Below are 17,507 nucleotides of genomic sequence, written 5' to 3'. Positions count from 1 at the left end.
ACGTTGAGGTTGTGCTCTAGTTTGAGTTGTAGTTCCGTAATGGCGGCGGAGAAAGATGCGAACGAAGCCATTCGGTCCGTTGTGGCAACGCTGCCGCATATCCAGAAGTTAAAGCTCGAGCAAGAACAATCTTTTCTGAGTTTTGTTGGTGGCCATAATGTTGTGGCCTTCGGAAAAAGTTAGATTTTCCAGCTCGCTCCGTTAGTGGTGTAGGGAGTTGGTGAAGGAGTTGGCTAAGGCGAACGCTAACATGCTAAGCCGATGTCACGACCAAACATTAAAGATTGGTTATGGCAGATCCAGAGTGGCTCTGGGCAGATCCAATAGTTTTAAGCTTCAACAGAGTACCCGCCTTCAAGGAAGTTAAGGCTTGTCAATGGAGAGTGGCCAGACTCTCCTTACAAATGAAATGTACGAGAGTCTGGTATGACCAGGCTAATCCAGAAGACCATTTGTTGTCAAAATCTTAACACTAGTTCTGCCCCTTTTTCATTTTTTTAATCATACTAACATACTGCTAACAATATACATCCACAGCTGTTTTGAGCAATATTTATTGTCTTACACTACTAATCTTTCCCCTGCATTTTGTGTCCAAACATAACCAAAAGAAAACATTCTTCATTGAGTATTCAATGCTCGGCAACGCCATGTGTTTCCTGTGTGTGTCAAGATAATTTTGATCAGATGACATTTGCGAGCATCTGTTGCAGTCAGAAGACAAATGTCCTTGTTTTTTAAACATGCTGTATTTTGTTCCCCGCAGGACTACAATGACGAGATCAGACAGGAGCAACTGAGAGAGCTCTCCCTGTTGAACGGCTCAGACGAGTCGAGCAGAGGGAGGAGTGCGCAAGGAAGGAGTGTACGACCAGCAACCACAATATCCACAGGGTAAAGTACTTAGTACAGTTGTTTAAAAGAAAGGGGCTCTGAAAGAAGTTGAGTATTCATTCAAATACAATAATCAGGGCTTCTTAAAGTTAATGAATTTCTGAAGGTTACTATTATTAGAAAAGATTTTTGAGAAAATGGGGCAGTCTTCATTTCAGAACACTTCTGCTGTAAAAGCTGAATTTCATACTCAACGCTTTTTGTTTTTTGTCTTACATGTTAAGACTTAATGTAATAATGTATTCTTACAGTTGCAATATGTACACTTCACATACTGGTAATAACTTAAAGGGATATTCCCCATCATCACAGTTATTTTCCAAGACTTTAGATAGCTCCCTTACCTGCAATTTCCACCAACCGCGGAACGGTTGCAGACGGGCTCTGGTGTCCTTCAATACCCACCAGGTCCGGATTTGTTGTGGAACAGCTGCGGCCATGACTGACAGCTGAAGTCACGAGGACCCAGGAGATCTCGCAAATTCACGTATGATCGTGCGATATAACAGGATGTAGTTTCTAGAAACAGAACCACAAAATCAACAACAGTTTGTTTCCATCCAGAGGAGTAGAGGGGAAACAACTCTGTGCTGACCTGCTGAAATATGATCTGCCGTAAGCACGGTGTGTTTTATTTTGAAAATTAACCGGATGTTTTACTTTGTTTCTGTGCTCGATTATTATAAAGATATGCAACAAGAAATGTATTTAATGAAAGTCTAAATATGCAAACTCAAAACCATTTTTTGTTACCTGTTGATAAAATCAAACATTAAAGCATTGATATGTGCTCGTTTTTTAAATGTTTTCATGGACAGACATCCCTCTGGTTACTGTTATTGCTAATGACGTGTTTCTCTAAAGTTGAGAAGAAGGGGGATAAAAAAGCTCCCTTCAGAGCCACATAATACATTATATGGCTGTTACAGGTAGAGTAGTATTCCTCATGATGAGTAAATAATCTTCATGTGTAAACCAGATTGCCCCTTTAAATCAACTATGCAATCACCCAAAAGTTGTCAATCCCACCCATTTGTTATTCACTGCAATACGATGCAAATCTTGGTGTGCCGTGTGGTAAATGACAAACGCAAATTTTAATAAAAAAGAAGGAAGTAGCCACCTTCATGGGGAATTTTCAGACTGGCCAACATTTTTCAAGAACATTAACTTTTTATTAGTTCTCTTTCTCCTATCGTATTTTCCTTTTTTTTTTTTTTTTTTTAAGAATTCCAATTATGTCCTCTTCAACTTAAATATTAGCTGATTTCCATGTACTGTGGCTCAAGGGGATTTTAGGTTGCAGGCATTTAATGTTAGAGAGCATTTGATTGGCTTAGCCATGCATGCAGCTGCTCGTGTGGAGCGCCTTCCTCTTCCAGTCTACTTTTAAATTGTCCATAATCTACCCGATCCGTGGCCATCGTTCAGGAGTAACCAGGTACCAACCAAGGTTTGTAATTACAGCATGGCCTGCTTCAGGCAGCACATGTAGATGAGCTAAATCCTGCAGTAACATGGGAAACTTCCAATTTAAAGTCAACCCCACCACTTCCCAACCTAGATTTTTTGGGCGCAACGATAAGCCATTATAGTAAATCTCCATGAAAAATATGCTCCAGTAATTCCCATTTAAGTGTCTGTATTTTTGGATAACAATGGGCTGCTACCTAGTGAAGAGAGAAAGTGCCAGAGAAAGAAAGGGTATCCTAGCCCACCTACATCATACTGTTGGTAAAATGCTAAGTTAGCAGACAATAGACAGCTTTGCAATGCTAAATCCACCCTTCAATCCCTGCGCAGTTCATGTAGTTCTTCTACTGGATGGTCACACCTCCATAAAAGAAACAATCCACCTTCAATCCCTCATGCCTGCCCTTTAATGTCTTTCTACAGGACAGAGTTGAATAATTCTTTGTATGTCTACAACCTGAGTGTATTCTGCAGCTTCAGGCTGATGGAGCTGTGATTTTGTACAAACACTGTTTCATTGTGTTATTGAAATAACCACGCTACGTCCCACAGGCATCTTTGCAGAGCTGTGAAAGACACAAAGTGACACTCTTGAGCCCTCTGATCATTACAAGATCTACCTCAGTGCCAGCGGAGTTTATGCTTATCTTGTGTTTCACCCGAGCACACTGTACGACAACCACCAACTGAGGCAGCCTGCACATAAGCAGCGATAAGAGGGAGTTAACAGATTTCTTAATGTCTTAACTCCACTTTTTCACTGAAATCACTGCAGCAATCTTTAGGCAAAATGATGCCATGTTTGTCTGCTTGTTTGCTTTCCCAGGGGCCACAGAGGCACAGGAAGGAGTGCAGCAGCACCTCGGGGGACAGCGGCAGTGGCACACAGCAAACTTCCCACAACTGTTTTAACGAGGGAGGTACAAGCCCCGAGAGCCAGGGGGGCAGCAGGGAGTGCAGGATACAGGCCCCCGCTGTTAGCAGTCACACATGAATCATACGACGACTATGTAAGTCCAATCCTGTCTGCACACGCTGAAAAGTATAGCTGATCATTTTACTTGAACTGTGTGTGAATCAGACTTGGTTTAATCCCCCTTTCATGTGATCTGGATGAGTCTTGCTTTGCATGGAGAGGTAGGGAATTCAGGGACATGTATTTTAAACATTAGGGCAAGCAGGACATTACTTCAATATAATTGTATTTAATTAACTTCAATTTTTTAACGCTTATAACCCTGAGGCCATTTTTACAATTCATTGTCCGTCTGGTTTTATTTTCTAAAAAAGCTTGTAAAACATCAACCCTGTTGTCTACAGTCAATCTATGTACATCATTATTTTCAGGAAAAACTGGGCTATTAGACTATTTGTGCTGTAGTGAGGTCACTTGAATGTAAAAAATGGTTGTATGACCTTAAAGACAAATAAATAAATAAAACGGAACATGAATCTCACAGATATGTACTGATATCACACACAGAGCAATAAAAGCTAAGCCAATCTCCTGTCTAAATCACTTCTCATATGTCTTCAAACTGTGAAGAAATAAACATTATAACTTATACAGCTGACAAAATATATAAATTTTTTTCAAAAAAAAGTCCAGATGCTTTTGCCCTCATGACATTCACTTATGCCAATAATCAAAATAATAATGTCATATTTATTTATTGATATCACACAGAGCATTTCTACACGAGCATTTGTGTTGTCTAAAACAGTTCTCCTATATATTTGGAGTCATCCAGTGCAAAAATAAACATAATGAACATTATAACTCATATAATTGACAAACTATTTACATTTCTTCAAACAAAGCCCAAATGTATCCCAAATATCTAAACAGTGACGCCATTCTTCTCTGTAGAACGGTAATAGACCAGAGTTATCACTCTTTTTCACTTTACTCTTTGTTCTCGCTCGGATTCCCTGGAGTGAACTATCTTTTCCACTACATCGATTCAAGTTGGCAGCATTGACGGCTGCCACGTACGTGTCCCTAACGATTATATAAGTCAGATCAGGACAGAAACAGCACTGTTAATACGATATAACATAGCATACATTAACGTACTGTAATATTACTACTAACGCTTGCAGCTTAATGTATATTTACAAGATCACACATCTAACGCTAAAATCGTCTACAGTGAGGACGATAGTTTAATACATGTAACGTTAGCTAGGTTATAACTTATTTGCCAGTGGTTAAACCGAAGAGTATAGAAGTACCGGTAACTTCTATACTCTTTGGTTAAATTGTGCCGCTGTTAGCTAGCTAAGGTTAGCTAAAGCTAGCTTGATAGCACATCAAATTACGGTACAAATAATTCGCGGTACAAAAATCATCACCGACTGCAAAATTAACCAAATATACATCAACAGGTGGCTTATATGTTATACAAGTAAGCAAAAAGACTAATGTTCAACTTACATTTGTAATACTCTGTGGGTCTTGCTGTCGCGTATTCGGCCGCCATTATCAAAAGTTTTTCACCTTTTGTTAGCTCCACCCCTTCCGCTACGTAGCCAAGATGGCGACCGTTAAAGAGTGTGGAAAGTGTCCATCGATCCACACTCTACTTTTTGACCGGGTAATCGTAGTGCACTGCATTCATTTCATTTTTCATTTCATTTTTATTTATTAAAACAGGAAAGGATTAGACACAATCGGGCCTGGCTCAGTATAAAACTGATTTTCAGCAGGTTCCTGCTCTGCAGAACATAAATGGAACATATACAACAAAGCTCACACACTAGACAGCTAGAGACGACAACATACACACAAACCAAGATATTTGGACTGACCACACTTCGACGAGTGACACTTTGAGTGTACTCAAATAGCTAGTATAAGTACAGAAGTGCGCGATTTGAGACACACCAGTAGTCTTTGTGTGACGGACCTGCCTTCCCATTGGTTGAAAAATGTCAACACACTCTCGCAAAGCATCATGGGAGATGAGAAAACATGATAAATTATGGACATCAAGTGGATAAATCTTGTATGTAAGAGTTTGGAGTTATTGCTCAACAACTCTGAAAAAAGGCACAAGTTCCAGGCTGGATAGAAAACCTTCTGTAAAGGCTAGAAAGACACCAAAGACACCCCTGTGATGGCTAACTCCTTAGCTTTTAGCAGGAAAAAATCGGTAAGAAGCTACGTTTTACAGTTATTAAATTATCTAAATATGAATCAGAGGTGCCGTTTTGGGGTCGGGGACGATCCTTTAGGGTTCTGAAGGAATAGCATACTTTTTTTTGGATCTTCTAGGCAGCCCTTGGTTTCCATTTATATAAGCATAGTATTAAAATCATCTTGCTTGACCTAATAGTTGATCATCCTCTTCATCTTTTGTTAGACAGTTATGGTATCATTGAGACAATGCACTGAGACCATTTTCTCTTCCTCTGTTCCCAAACCTTTTTAAACCATAGATTTTCTTTTCACGGCAATGAAATTAATTAATGTCTCGGAGAAAAACGAAGGCATCCGATTTATGTTGCTGTGCAGATTTGCAGATAAATATTGCACAAACAATGAATAACAATTAGTTATGTTAATTGGTTAAATTCATTTTCTTAATTATGTTCAAAAGTAAAATTAGCTCTGATTTGAGGTTTTAAGGGGATAAAAAAACATGCACACACATTATGCATTGACCCTGTTTTTAATTTACTCATAGAGACTCAAACTGCCTTTGCTTTCTACAGAGAGATGTTTTTTTTTACTCTTGAGCTAATTTGTCACAATTGCCACTTTTGCCCCACAGATGAGGCATTCTGTACAACTAGCTTTTTCTGTCCAAGAAAAGCCATCCACCAAACATCCTTCACTGTACATACGATTGTAGTTATTTCACTTGTCTCAGGTTCCCACATCTGTGTTGATGGCAGTTTTTCTAAGTGCCACGCAGAAACTCTTATTGTGGCATTGTCCTCAAGCAGAATCTCAGGTTTGACTGTAGTTGTATATTTAACAGCATTTTTATTCGGTGATCTGAATGTTTATTGCTGCATTTGAAAAGATAATATATGTAATGCAGTTAATGTAAATGTTACCTCACTTTTTTGATGTGGTAAAACCAGTGACTGTAAAAAGAAGGTATAAAAAACAACCATTTAGTGAAATACAGTAACAGTCTACAAAGGGTTAATGCCAGAAAGCATTGACATTCTGATCAGTAAGTCAACTCCATAAGGCAGGTGATAAGCAAGTGTGTTTTGGTATTCTGTGAATCTGGTCACTTCTGCATTAAAAATGTGCCTGCACCAGATGTCCATGCCTGGGTAGAGCTTTTAAATCAGTGCCTGCTTGCAGCTAGTAGATTTTTATTCTGTGGTGAAATAAATGGATAAATATGGCTGCCTGAAAAGTAGCAACTGCAATAAAGTAAATGTACTTTACAAATATATTAAAAACATAACATGTAACATGTGCTATAGGTAACATCACTAGGTCTTAAAGGAACACGCCGACTTATTGGGACTTTAGCTTATTCACCGTATTCCCCATAGTTAGATAAGTCCATACGTACCCTTCTCATCTCCGTGCGTGTCGTAACTCTGTCTGACGCACCCACCGCTAGCCTAGCTTAGCACAGATCCTGGAGCTAACCGGCTCCATCTAGCCTACTGCTCCCAATAAGTGACAAAATAATGCCAACTTTTTCCTATTTACATGTTGTGATTTGTATAATCACATCGTGTACAAATAACAAGGTCACATGAGACACAGAACATCTTCTAACCATATACATACTGGGAACTATATTCTCAGAAGGCGAAGCACTGCTTGGGCGGAGTGATTAGCTCAACACCTTAAAAGCACCGTTGTTACTCTCTGCTCCTCACCACGGGGCTTCTCAGATGCTGCGAGCAAATCCCTCCGCCCAAGTAGCAGAAGTAACAGTGCTTCACCTTCTGAGAATATAGTTCCCAGTGCACTGACTGGAATATGTTTATAGAATCATGTGATGATGATTTGGATGAACTTGCTAATGTCACATGTTCTTATGCTACATTCTGCAGGGACATGATCATAACATGTAAGCGGGTCAAAATGTACCCAAATAATAAACCTTGGGTCGATAAGTCTGTTAAATCTGTCATACAGGCTAAGAAACTTGCTTTTAAACATGGAGCAGCCTCTGGGTTGTAATAGCCACCAAGGAATTGAAAATAGAGATTTTGAGAGCAAAACATAACTATAAATTTAAATTGGAAAATAAGATGGCTTTAAATAACCTTGGCTACGCCTGGTCAAGTATGAAAGCCATTACAGGCCTTAGTAAACCAAAAAGCCATAATACTGTCTCCTTAGATTTTGGTCTTGCGGATGCTCTAAATTGTTTTTATTCTCGGTTTGATATTTTTAACACTAGCAACGAAATACAGGAAGCTAGTCACAAACTTAAAGACAATCAGCAATATTTTTATATTGAACAAAAAGACACTGAAAAGGCCTTTTTTTGCATAATGACAAATAAGAGTTACGGACCTGACAACATCTGTGGTCAATTACTCAAATCCTGTGCTAAAGAACTTTGTCCAGTCTTTCACTATATTTTTAATAAGTCCTTGCAGACTCAGCAAATTCCTAAATGCTGGAAGGATGCTGTTGTTGTCCCTGTTTCCAAGATAAACTGCCCCAAAACTCTTAATGATTTTAGACCCATTGCACTTACATCACTTGTTATGAAAAGTTTTGAGAATCTGGTGAGGTCGCAAATTTTAAAGGTCCCATGACATGGTGCTCTTTGGATGCTTTTATATAGACCTTAGTGGTCCCCTAATACTGTATCTGAAGTCTCTTTCCCGAAATTCAGCTTTGGTGCAGAACTACAGCCACTAGAGCCAGTCCTACAATGAGCTTTCCTTAGTATGTGCCATTTCTGTGTCTGAAGGTATTGAGGAGGAGAGTGGGAGTGGCAAGGTGGATGGTGGGGGTGTGGCCTTGACCAACTGCCACTTTTCTCGTTTGAAAGCCATGATGTCTCTCTCTCATCGGTTGGCCAAATTCTCTGCGGGCAAAGCAGAGAAAGGGGAGGTAACCTTGCTTGTTATGACCTCATAACAAGCAGATTCCAAAACGGCTCATCTGAGTTTTCATTTTCTTAAAGGCAGAGCAGGATACCCAGGGCTCGGTTTACCCCTATCGCCATTTCTAGCCACTTGGGGACCATAGACAGGCTGGGGGAACTCATATTAATGTTAAAAAACCTCATAAAGTGAAATTTTCATGCCATGGGACCTTTAAAGAAAACCAAGCATGTTTTGGATCCAATGCAGTTTGCCTATAGGCCACTCAGGGGAGTCAACGACGCCTCAGTCACTTGAATTTGCTTCTTAAACATCTGGAAGGAAGGGGAACACATGCCAGGCTTTTATTTATCGACTTTTCATCCGCATTCAATACAATTCAACCCCACATTTTAACAGAGAGACTTTTGGAACAATTTGATCTAAGTCATAATATTGTTGGTTGGATTCTGGACTTTTTAACTAACAGAATACAAAGGATGAGAGTGAACAGAACACTGTTGATGAGGTATGCTTCTCCACTGGCTCCCCACAAGGATGTGTGCTGTCCCCTCTCTTGTTCATCTTCTACACAAATATGTGTCGCAGTAATAGAGAAAATAGAACTATTTTAAAGTACACAGATGACTCTGTAATTGTTACTCTGCTGCAAGACCATGAAACTGGCCATGATCCAGTCATTCAGGACTTTGTCGAGTGGTGTGAAAAATCCTTCCTTCAGATTAATATCTCCAAAACAAAAGACATGGCTATTGATTTTTGAAAAACACTCCCTCAGGCACAAGAAGTCACCACCATAAAGTGCCCTATCTTGCACTCAGCGCAATTGCCTTTGTACACCGACGCATGTATCATTCCTATTTTGCACCCGACGCAAAGTGGACTTTTCCCTCCACAGACGCACGTCGGTAAATTAGGGAATGTATTTGCGCTCCCGGGGGCGGTTCAGCGAAAAGAGGAGGCGTGTTCAGGCGCAAACGTTACGTAGTCCTATTTTGCAGTTTCAGAAAACAATTCCGCCACTGACCAGGAAAAACCTGGTCTAAAGTCAGTGGCGCTAGTCTAAAGTCAGTAGCGCGTTATTCAGATGCTATTTTAGGGGCGCATGCTTGGCCATAATGTAGTGTGTGCACAACGCGCATACACTTCTCTCATCTACAGCAGTTCCCATTTTTGAAAACCATACATAATTACAAAGAAAAATATTACTGAAAATGCGCTTCAGGTGTTTGGATAGGTCAGGAGGCATTTTACAGTACAGTCCTCAAAAAGTCGCAGCATTCTTTGTGGCTTGTTGTGTTTTACACAACATTTCCATGAATCATGGATGTGTTGATGACATAAATGAGGAAATATTAGAGGACTTAAGGAGACGTGATGTTGAACTACGGTGGGATTGGACACTCTGGCGGAATCTGGTGAATCTGGAGTAATGCGCGATGCGCTCCTGGTGGAGCGGGTGGATGGAGAGGGAGAGGGGGGAGGAGGAAGGGGCACAACAGGAGCAGGTGGTGCGTTTGGAGGCCCACGCTCCATGGCTGCAGCAATCCTCTCCAGACTTGAGGAGATGCGCCCGAGAGGCCGCAGCAACATCGTCACCCGGACAAGACGGGCATTTTTTACTTTGCCGCATCCCGGACAGCTCCCGCTGGCGTGCGCCAGGCAAATCCGCCATTATAATAGCAATCCGCCATGGAACAATACGCCTGCTCTTAAAGGGAATGTGAGATGACGCTCTGATTGGTTATTTTCACGTTACGCCCAAACCACACCTAGCTACTTCAGACCAACCCATTTAAGATTTGCGTCGGGCGCAAGAGTCATTTATCCCGCCGGTATAATAGCAACAGCGCCAGAGATCCGCCCACAAAGCTACTTGCGTTTGGCGTTTCACACTTGCGTTTCAGATCGTTAAAATAGGGCCCAAAGGGTCAAATAGTGGAGTGTGCTGAAACCTACAAATATCTTGGAACGATTATTGACAGCAAACTGGCAAACTGCGACAGTGTTTATAAAAAGGTAAACCAGCGATTGTTTTGTCTGAGAAAACTTTCCTCCTTCCACATTGATAGAACCTTGATGACTCTATTTTATCATGCTTTCATTGAATCTGTGTTGTCTTTTTGCCTTGTTTTGTGGTTTGGGAACTTGTCTTTTAAAAATAGAAATCGCCTGAATCAAATTGTGGTGAAGTGGTCCAGTAAGCTGATAGGAAAGCCACTGCTCAACCCAGAATCCCTGTATTCTAAACAGTTACAGAGGATAGCTGGAACTATTTTGAAATCCATTTCCACCCTTTATATGGTGAATTTCAGCTTCTACCGTCGGGACGCAGGTATAAAGTACCAGCCTCTAAAACTAAACGATATAGAAACAGCTTTGTCCCAGCGGCTATACGTATATTAAATAAGTAGTAGCAATTCAGATCTGCTGCATTTTGTTTATTTTTTATTATTATTATATTGTGCCTGCGGAACTATTGATTTATTGTATTTTATTAACAATGATGTCTCCTTTGTTACGTTATGTCCTATAGTTTGCTGCCGATTGTGTGTATGTGTGTTTGTAAAAAGGAGGCTGACCCACCCAACCCCCACTGTAAGCCAAATCTACCTTCGGGTATTAATAAAGTTACCTTACCTTACCTTACCTTATATACGGTTAGAAGATGGCTGTGTCTCATGTGACCTTGTTATTTGTACACGCTGTGACTATACAAATCACAACATGTAAATAGGAAAATGTTGGAATTATTTTGTCACTTACAAAAAATAGGCTAGACGGAGCCGGTTACCTCCAGGATCTGGGCTAAGATAGGCTAGCGGTAAGTGCGTCAGACAGAGTTATGACACGCATGGAGATGAGAAGGGTATGTATGGACATATCTAACTCTGGGGGATACGGTGAATAAGCTAAAGTCCCAATAAGTCGGCGTGTTCCTTTTAAGGAAAAGTGTCATAGAGTACTCCACTTGGAGGTGTAGGTAGTGCCTTTACCAGTGGCCTATACAATCTTTGTTCACATCCCTTGAAGTAATGCTGCGATCCATATCAAAAAATACTCAGGGCCCTAGCAGAAAGCACGCTTGTCCTCAGATCTTGGGTATTTTTCAAGGTCATCTTGAAAAAACTACACTAAGGAAAGCTCCAAGTTTCATCCAAATGAAAAAAGGCAACACTTTTACCAATCTATTTCCTCAGAGCATTCCTGCTAAGCAAAGCCCCCATGTGTGCTGGCAATTGAAGATTGGGCTGTCTGCATGGGGAAATGCACAAGCGCAGTCTCATTACCAAACCAAATTGAGTTCTGATGTAGAGCCTGTGTATTTCTGAGGAGTAAAAAGCGAGGCATTTCTTCTCTTTGTAATTGGAGGTTGGAAAGAAGGGTGGGAGCGCAGAGACTAGGGGATTATGGAAAGATGAATTTGTCCTGAACATTTTCTTCCCTCATATCTCACTTTGCTATTTTTTTTCTACTACATTACACAATTTTCTCTGAGCATGTTTCCAATATGTAGCACTACATCTTCATACAAAAGGTCCAGGTTCGTTTGCTTTTTAAATCACTGAGCTTACAAAATGCTGTACTGCTTGTTGTTATCCCGCTACAAGAATCCTGCACTGTACAATCTGCTGAAACACAATAATAGATCAGCAGCAGTGGATGCGTCTTTGTTGCTACATCCTGTATATGTCTTCGGGAAAAAATTGTGTTGTGTATTTTGGTATCATGTAGAATTCTCCAGAGACCATTGACTGATGGACTCTGTCAAACTGTCAGTCTGTCTCATAAAAGTGATACTGTGAGAATATCCATAATTGTATCTAATCGATGGTGGTATTGATTTAGAACTTCAATGGAAAGCATTAGGAGGCTGGTAGTTATCATGTACTGTATCATTTTTGCTTTATAATTTATTAACTTAATATGTTATCTTTCTCCCACAAATCTCCCCTTGCTACCTTTTTTTATCCTGTATCATCACTCTTCTTTTTTAGTTTTCTCAATTCTTCCCAGAGTGAAGTTGTTTTGCAATGACTCAAGTTAGTTTTACCAGTCAGGTGTAGAAAATGTTGCAATACTTCACTTGTCCAACACTTGCTGAAACCATATAAAGCAGACCTGTCAAAAGCAAAAACAGATTGTTGTTGTTGACATTACACTGTGAAATAATTCAAGGCCAAAATGACTGAGATCTCCATTTTTTTTAAGGGTAAGGATGTTGGTATTTTATATGTAGCCTGTTGCACTTAGACCCACACAGGACACAATAACTTTTTTGGGGTTCGTTTATTTCTGTAACATTGGCAGTTCCTTGCAATTTGACAGAAAGGTCAAAAATAATTAAAAATGAAATAATCCAAAACATACATCAGTGGGCTTAGGACACTGACATAGAAAACAAAATAAAACAATATAAATATACCTTCACAATAAACTCCAGTTGATTCTTAAATGTACAGTTTGACTTAGAAAACACTTACATTTCACAGAATACAGACTGTGAAAAGGGGGTTTCACCAGGGAGCGCACAACTTCTGATGTCTAAATACAATTAAACACAAACTTGTTATACTTTACCAATAACCACATACAATAGCATAGGTGAGGCTTTATGCATGCTAACAATACCTTGCTAACACTTGCGTCGGCCGCTACACATTTAATCCATCGACATCCATCCAAAGTCAATCTCATCTATAACATATCATCCAGTTAAAAGATGAACATAGATATCATTTTAACCTTTTTGTACATACAAATATTTATCTATTTATTTCACACAGTGTACTCCGGCATTCTCCATTGTGCTGCTTCTCTGACCACCCCGAAAGAAAAAGAGAGCGGCCAAGAGAAGCCGCACAACTCTTGGCATGTGACACCTCGACCTAGTGGCTGGAATAACTAACTAGACATTGACCTTCTGCCAGCAAACAAACATATGCACATTTCTTTCATTTTTAGAACACAAAATTCATACTGAAACAAACCAGAAATTAATGTAATGGGGGTGTTACAACAAATTCAACACCCAGCTACATATATTTATGTTGTTGTCAACAAATCCTGTTGAAAAACCAAAACCAACAACGAATTAATACGTAATACTAACAAGTATCGTCTGTCGAGCCAAAGCCTGTTATATTGTATTCCTCTATTCCATAGAGCTCCATTGTTGTCTTAAAATCACATCAATGAGCCACACTGGTGCAGTCAAGAACAGTTCCTCTGTTGCAATGAACGTGGGCACTGTAGTTTATTTTGAGTCGATTCCATTGCTTCTGTATAAACTTATTAGAGCACCAAATGTCTATTTATTCACAGCTTAAAACAGTCCTCAACAAAAACCCAATTTACTCCCGTTTGTGTGACATTTGCTAACAAACAGTGCTCAGCTGTTTTAGTAAATTGTTTAGCCATTAATAAAATGACAGTATACATTTTTTAAGATTTACGTCTTCAGTAAAAACCAATGACCTTGGGGTTACAGGAGAACCACAGATATTGTAGGGAAGTCACAAAGTATTGAGAAACATACTAGTGAATTGTCGGTATTGGTCTTTCTTTTGGATTTCTTGACAATAAGGGAAAAAATAGAATAATCCCAGCCATATCCTTTAAAAGCGACAAACCATGCATCTGCTTGACTTGACATAATCTCAAGCAAGCGTGGCATTTAAAGGGATAATTTGCCGATTTTAAACCAGCTCTGTGTCATCTTAGTGTGGGCAGAGTGTGTTTAGCTTCCCTCCGTGGCACTAACACACACATCATACAGCGGACTACTTTAATTCCACTTTCTACTTATATTTATCTAAACACTGTGAGTTTTATGCGTTTATGTTATAGGAAACATATTTTCTCTCGTTTTTTTTATTCGATAAGGGTTTGATTAATATATATATATTTATACGATTTTATTATGTTATATTAGATAGTGTGAAAGACAGAGAGGGAATGCAGGGGAAAAAGGGGGGACGACATGCAGCAAAGAGCCCTGGGCCAGATTAGAAACCGGGCCGCACCGGGTCAGCTACCAGAGTGCCCCAGGGTTTGATTCATATTTTACTACAATTTGCATTGTCCCACATCCTTTTATGTACACAACAAGTTATTAACATCGCTGCACAAACTTCATAGGATTGCTTATCCAGCACATACGCATGTAGTTATGCATGAATCCTGTAGTTTGGCATCATTCTGTTTAGCGAATGAATGACAGACAGACATACAGTACATTTGGGGTAAAGTTCCTACAGACAGCTCCTTTGTTTCTGCTGTGGAGCAGATCATCATGTAACAGGGATTCCTCTGGAGACTGTAGTGATTAATGGACTCTGTCACGCTTTAAGTGTTGTAAAACTAATACGGTGACAGTGACCATTGTTGTACTTCTTAAAGTGCCCATATTATGAAAAAAAACACTTTTTCTAGGATTTGGGGTGTTATTTTGTGTCTCTGCTGCTTCCACACGCATACAAACTTGAAAAAACAACAACATCCATGCTGTTTTGAGTGAGATACGGGTTTCTCAATGTCTTCTGCCTTCAGTCTCCGGGTGAGCTGTTCAAAATCTGCAGGGCTTTCTACGTCAGTAGCCGAGACGAGGTGGCTAACCGTAGCATGCTAGCTCGTTCTCAATTTCAAAACACTGCTACAACACACACTAGATCACCATAATCTACAAAAGAACTACTTACATGTCCCTATTCTGCAGGTATTCCACGCAAAGTTGGAAGTGCGCTCTCGTTTAGAAGAAGTCTCCTGGCTAATCCTGCCTTAACTGAAGTTGTAGAAACAAACTGCTACGTGATATGATCCTTACCTAGCTACTGTGCATGTGCGCCTCCCAACAAAGATGGGATAGAAGTGCGATGCCTCACTCTGTAGCTAAAACAGAGGCCTGAACACACAGGGTGAAAAGAGGATCTGCAGCAATGTGCAGTACAACAAAATATGGTGTTTTTTGAAAATTAAACCATGTAAACCTATTTTGGTACAACCTCAAAATACAATTAAATTATGAACTTGAAATTAGCATAATATGGGCACTTTGAAGGATAGCAACGATTCAGAAGTGAAGTGCATTGCAGGGGGGTTCAGTCTGTATAAATTAAGCTATCACCTCCATGCAATGAGCTACAAATATTTTTACAAGTCAATGTCAGCATTATTGTGTTAGTTTCATTGTTCACGGCTGATACACTTTTGTAACAGAGTTTTTCATGTTGTTATATGAAATCCTCCTAATCCAGAGACTGATAATTGTCAGGCTTTCAATTTTGAGAAAAGATATTAACATATTGCAGCAGGGCCACCAAATCATCTGCTGAGTGTCTGGCAGATATCTGTGTCTCATACAGTGCAATGCCAGTAGGCTTTTGGCATCATGTCATACATTTATAAGCACTTTTAGTGATTCAGTAATCCATAAAGGATCAATTGATTATAGGTCCTTTAAGGTGAAATGTTCCTCACTTATTTATCAAGACCATTTGATCATTAAAAAAAATTCAAAGCACATCATATTTTCATAAAAATAGGTTGTTCCACCTAAGTACAATGCTGTTTCTAGCTTTCTGACAGGAAAAGTGCTTAAAATGTGGATCTGTCATTTAGTGAAAAGAGGCCTGTTTTCCAGTTATAAGTTCTTTGATAGTTCAGCAATCAGCCTGTCTTCTGTGTAAAATTGTATTATTAATTGTATTATCAATTTTACCAGAGAAAATTGAGCTCTTATAGTAGAGTATGTGATCTGATGTTTCAGATTATGATTTTTTTGATGTGTGTTTTATGGTTTCCACATAAAGCACAGTTTGAATAGGTATAGGTCTTCAGCTGTGTACAATTTCAGTTGCAGCTTAAGTGTTATAATGTAGTTTCTAATCCCCTAGAAAGAAGAGCAGTGAGACATTTCCCTGTAATCAGTATAAGTTTCTCCGTGAGAAAAGTGCAAAGCGAGAGCAGAAGGAGATTAAAGATGTGATTGATGACATTTTGTATAGACTGGGACCATGGCCTCAGTTTATTGTTGAAGATCAAATCCCATCTGGATCAAATCTTATCTTTTAATGTCAGCGCTGATGATAGAAGAGAGAAATCTGGAGAGTGATGCAGGATTCTGTTCCTGACAGCAGACCATGAATTGTACAAATTGCTGGTAAAAATTGAAGCTCATAGCTTGGTTTTTAAACCTTAGCCCTGCAACCATATCAAGGCAGTGCAGGACATGCCATAATGTGATTAAACACAGAGCTTTGGGAGGCTTTGAAGAAAAAGTCTAATCTATCTACTGTGGAAAAAGCAAAAGGACACCCTTTTGAAATGGGGGAAACGTTCTCCCCATATCATCTATTTCATGAACATAAAAGATACATGAGATTTGGTATATTTCTTCAAGGAGAGCGGTTTCTCAGGCCACCTTTATGCACATCTAATTGCTTTTAACAATGGGTTCAGATACACTGCTGAGTTCACATTTGTTAGATTAATTATGGAAATTCTTCATGCAGACCTCTCCTGTTTATTAAAACAGATGTATGACACACACTTCCACTCGATTGTTTAATAGAAGAAAAACTCAGGTAGAATGCATAATGGCCTCAGTTGTATCATCAGGGACTAAAGCCCTGTGTGATTAAGAAGCAGACATATGCAGTTATATTTAAAGGGGTGATAGAATGCAAAACCGATTTTACCCTGTCATAGTTGAATAACGACAGTTCGGTGGGTAAATAGGACATACATAGAAGCTCAAAATCCCATTGACACCCTTTTACTATGAAAATTTCATATTTTGAAACTGCCGCTGAAAATGGGCGAATCCCAACAAAGCTGGAAGTTGACGTCAACCTCAGAAAAACCGGAACCTTTGTCAGCCCATGGGTGTATTAAGAGAACGGTCCGCCCCAACATTTACATAGGCTACACAACTGACCGAGATCAGTTAGTCTTCTGAATCTAGGTCGCGCAGATCTCAGAAAATGTATACATTGTTCATATGCTATTTTACCATTAAATTCACTTCTGAGAATTTTTGTGCGGGCGAAATCAACTACTTAGAGGTCAAATATGGGCCGTTTACGAAAATTGAT

The 17,507-nt window shown here is 39.6% G+C and overlaps 1 protein-coding gene across 5 annotated transcripts in view; it reads left to right on the top strand.

Moving 5' to 3' along the window:
* khdrbs2 (KH domain containing, RNA binding, signal transduction associated 2) overlaps nucleotides 1-17,507 on the top strand; it is an 85,465-nt gene that overhangs the window by 44,958 nt on the left and 23,000 nt on the right. For all 5 annotated transcript variants that reach the window (XR_005637186.1, XR_005637187.1, XR_005637188.1 and 2 more), the window contains exons 5-6: nucleotides 767-894; nucleotides 3,194-3,377. Coding sequence is in view for 1 of the 5 variants with exons in the window: in XM_039784845.1 (XP_039640779.1) it covers nucleotides 767-894; nucleotides 3,194-3,377 (312 nt within the window). In the remaining 4 variants the exon portion in view is untranslated. The remainder of the gene's footprint in view (nucleotides 1-766; nucleotides 895-3,193; nucleotides 3,378-17,507) is intronic.

This window comes from Perca fluviatilis, chromosome 19 (assembly GCF_010015445.1).
Source record: "Perca fluviatilis chromosome 19, GENO_Pfluv_1.0, whole genome shotgun sequence".
Classification (NCBI taxonomy): domain Eukaryota; kingdom Metazoa; phylum Chordata; class Actinopteri; order Perciformes; family Percidae; genus Perca; species Perca fluviatilis.
The sequence above is the reverse complement of the archived record's forward strand: the minus strand, read 5'-3'. Positions and strand labels throughout refer to the sequence as shown.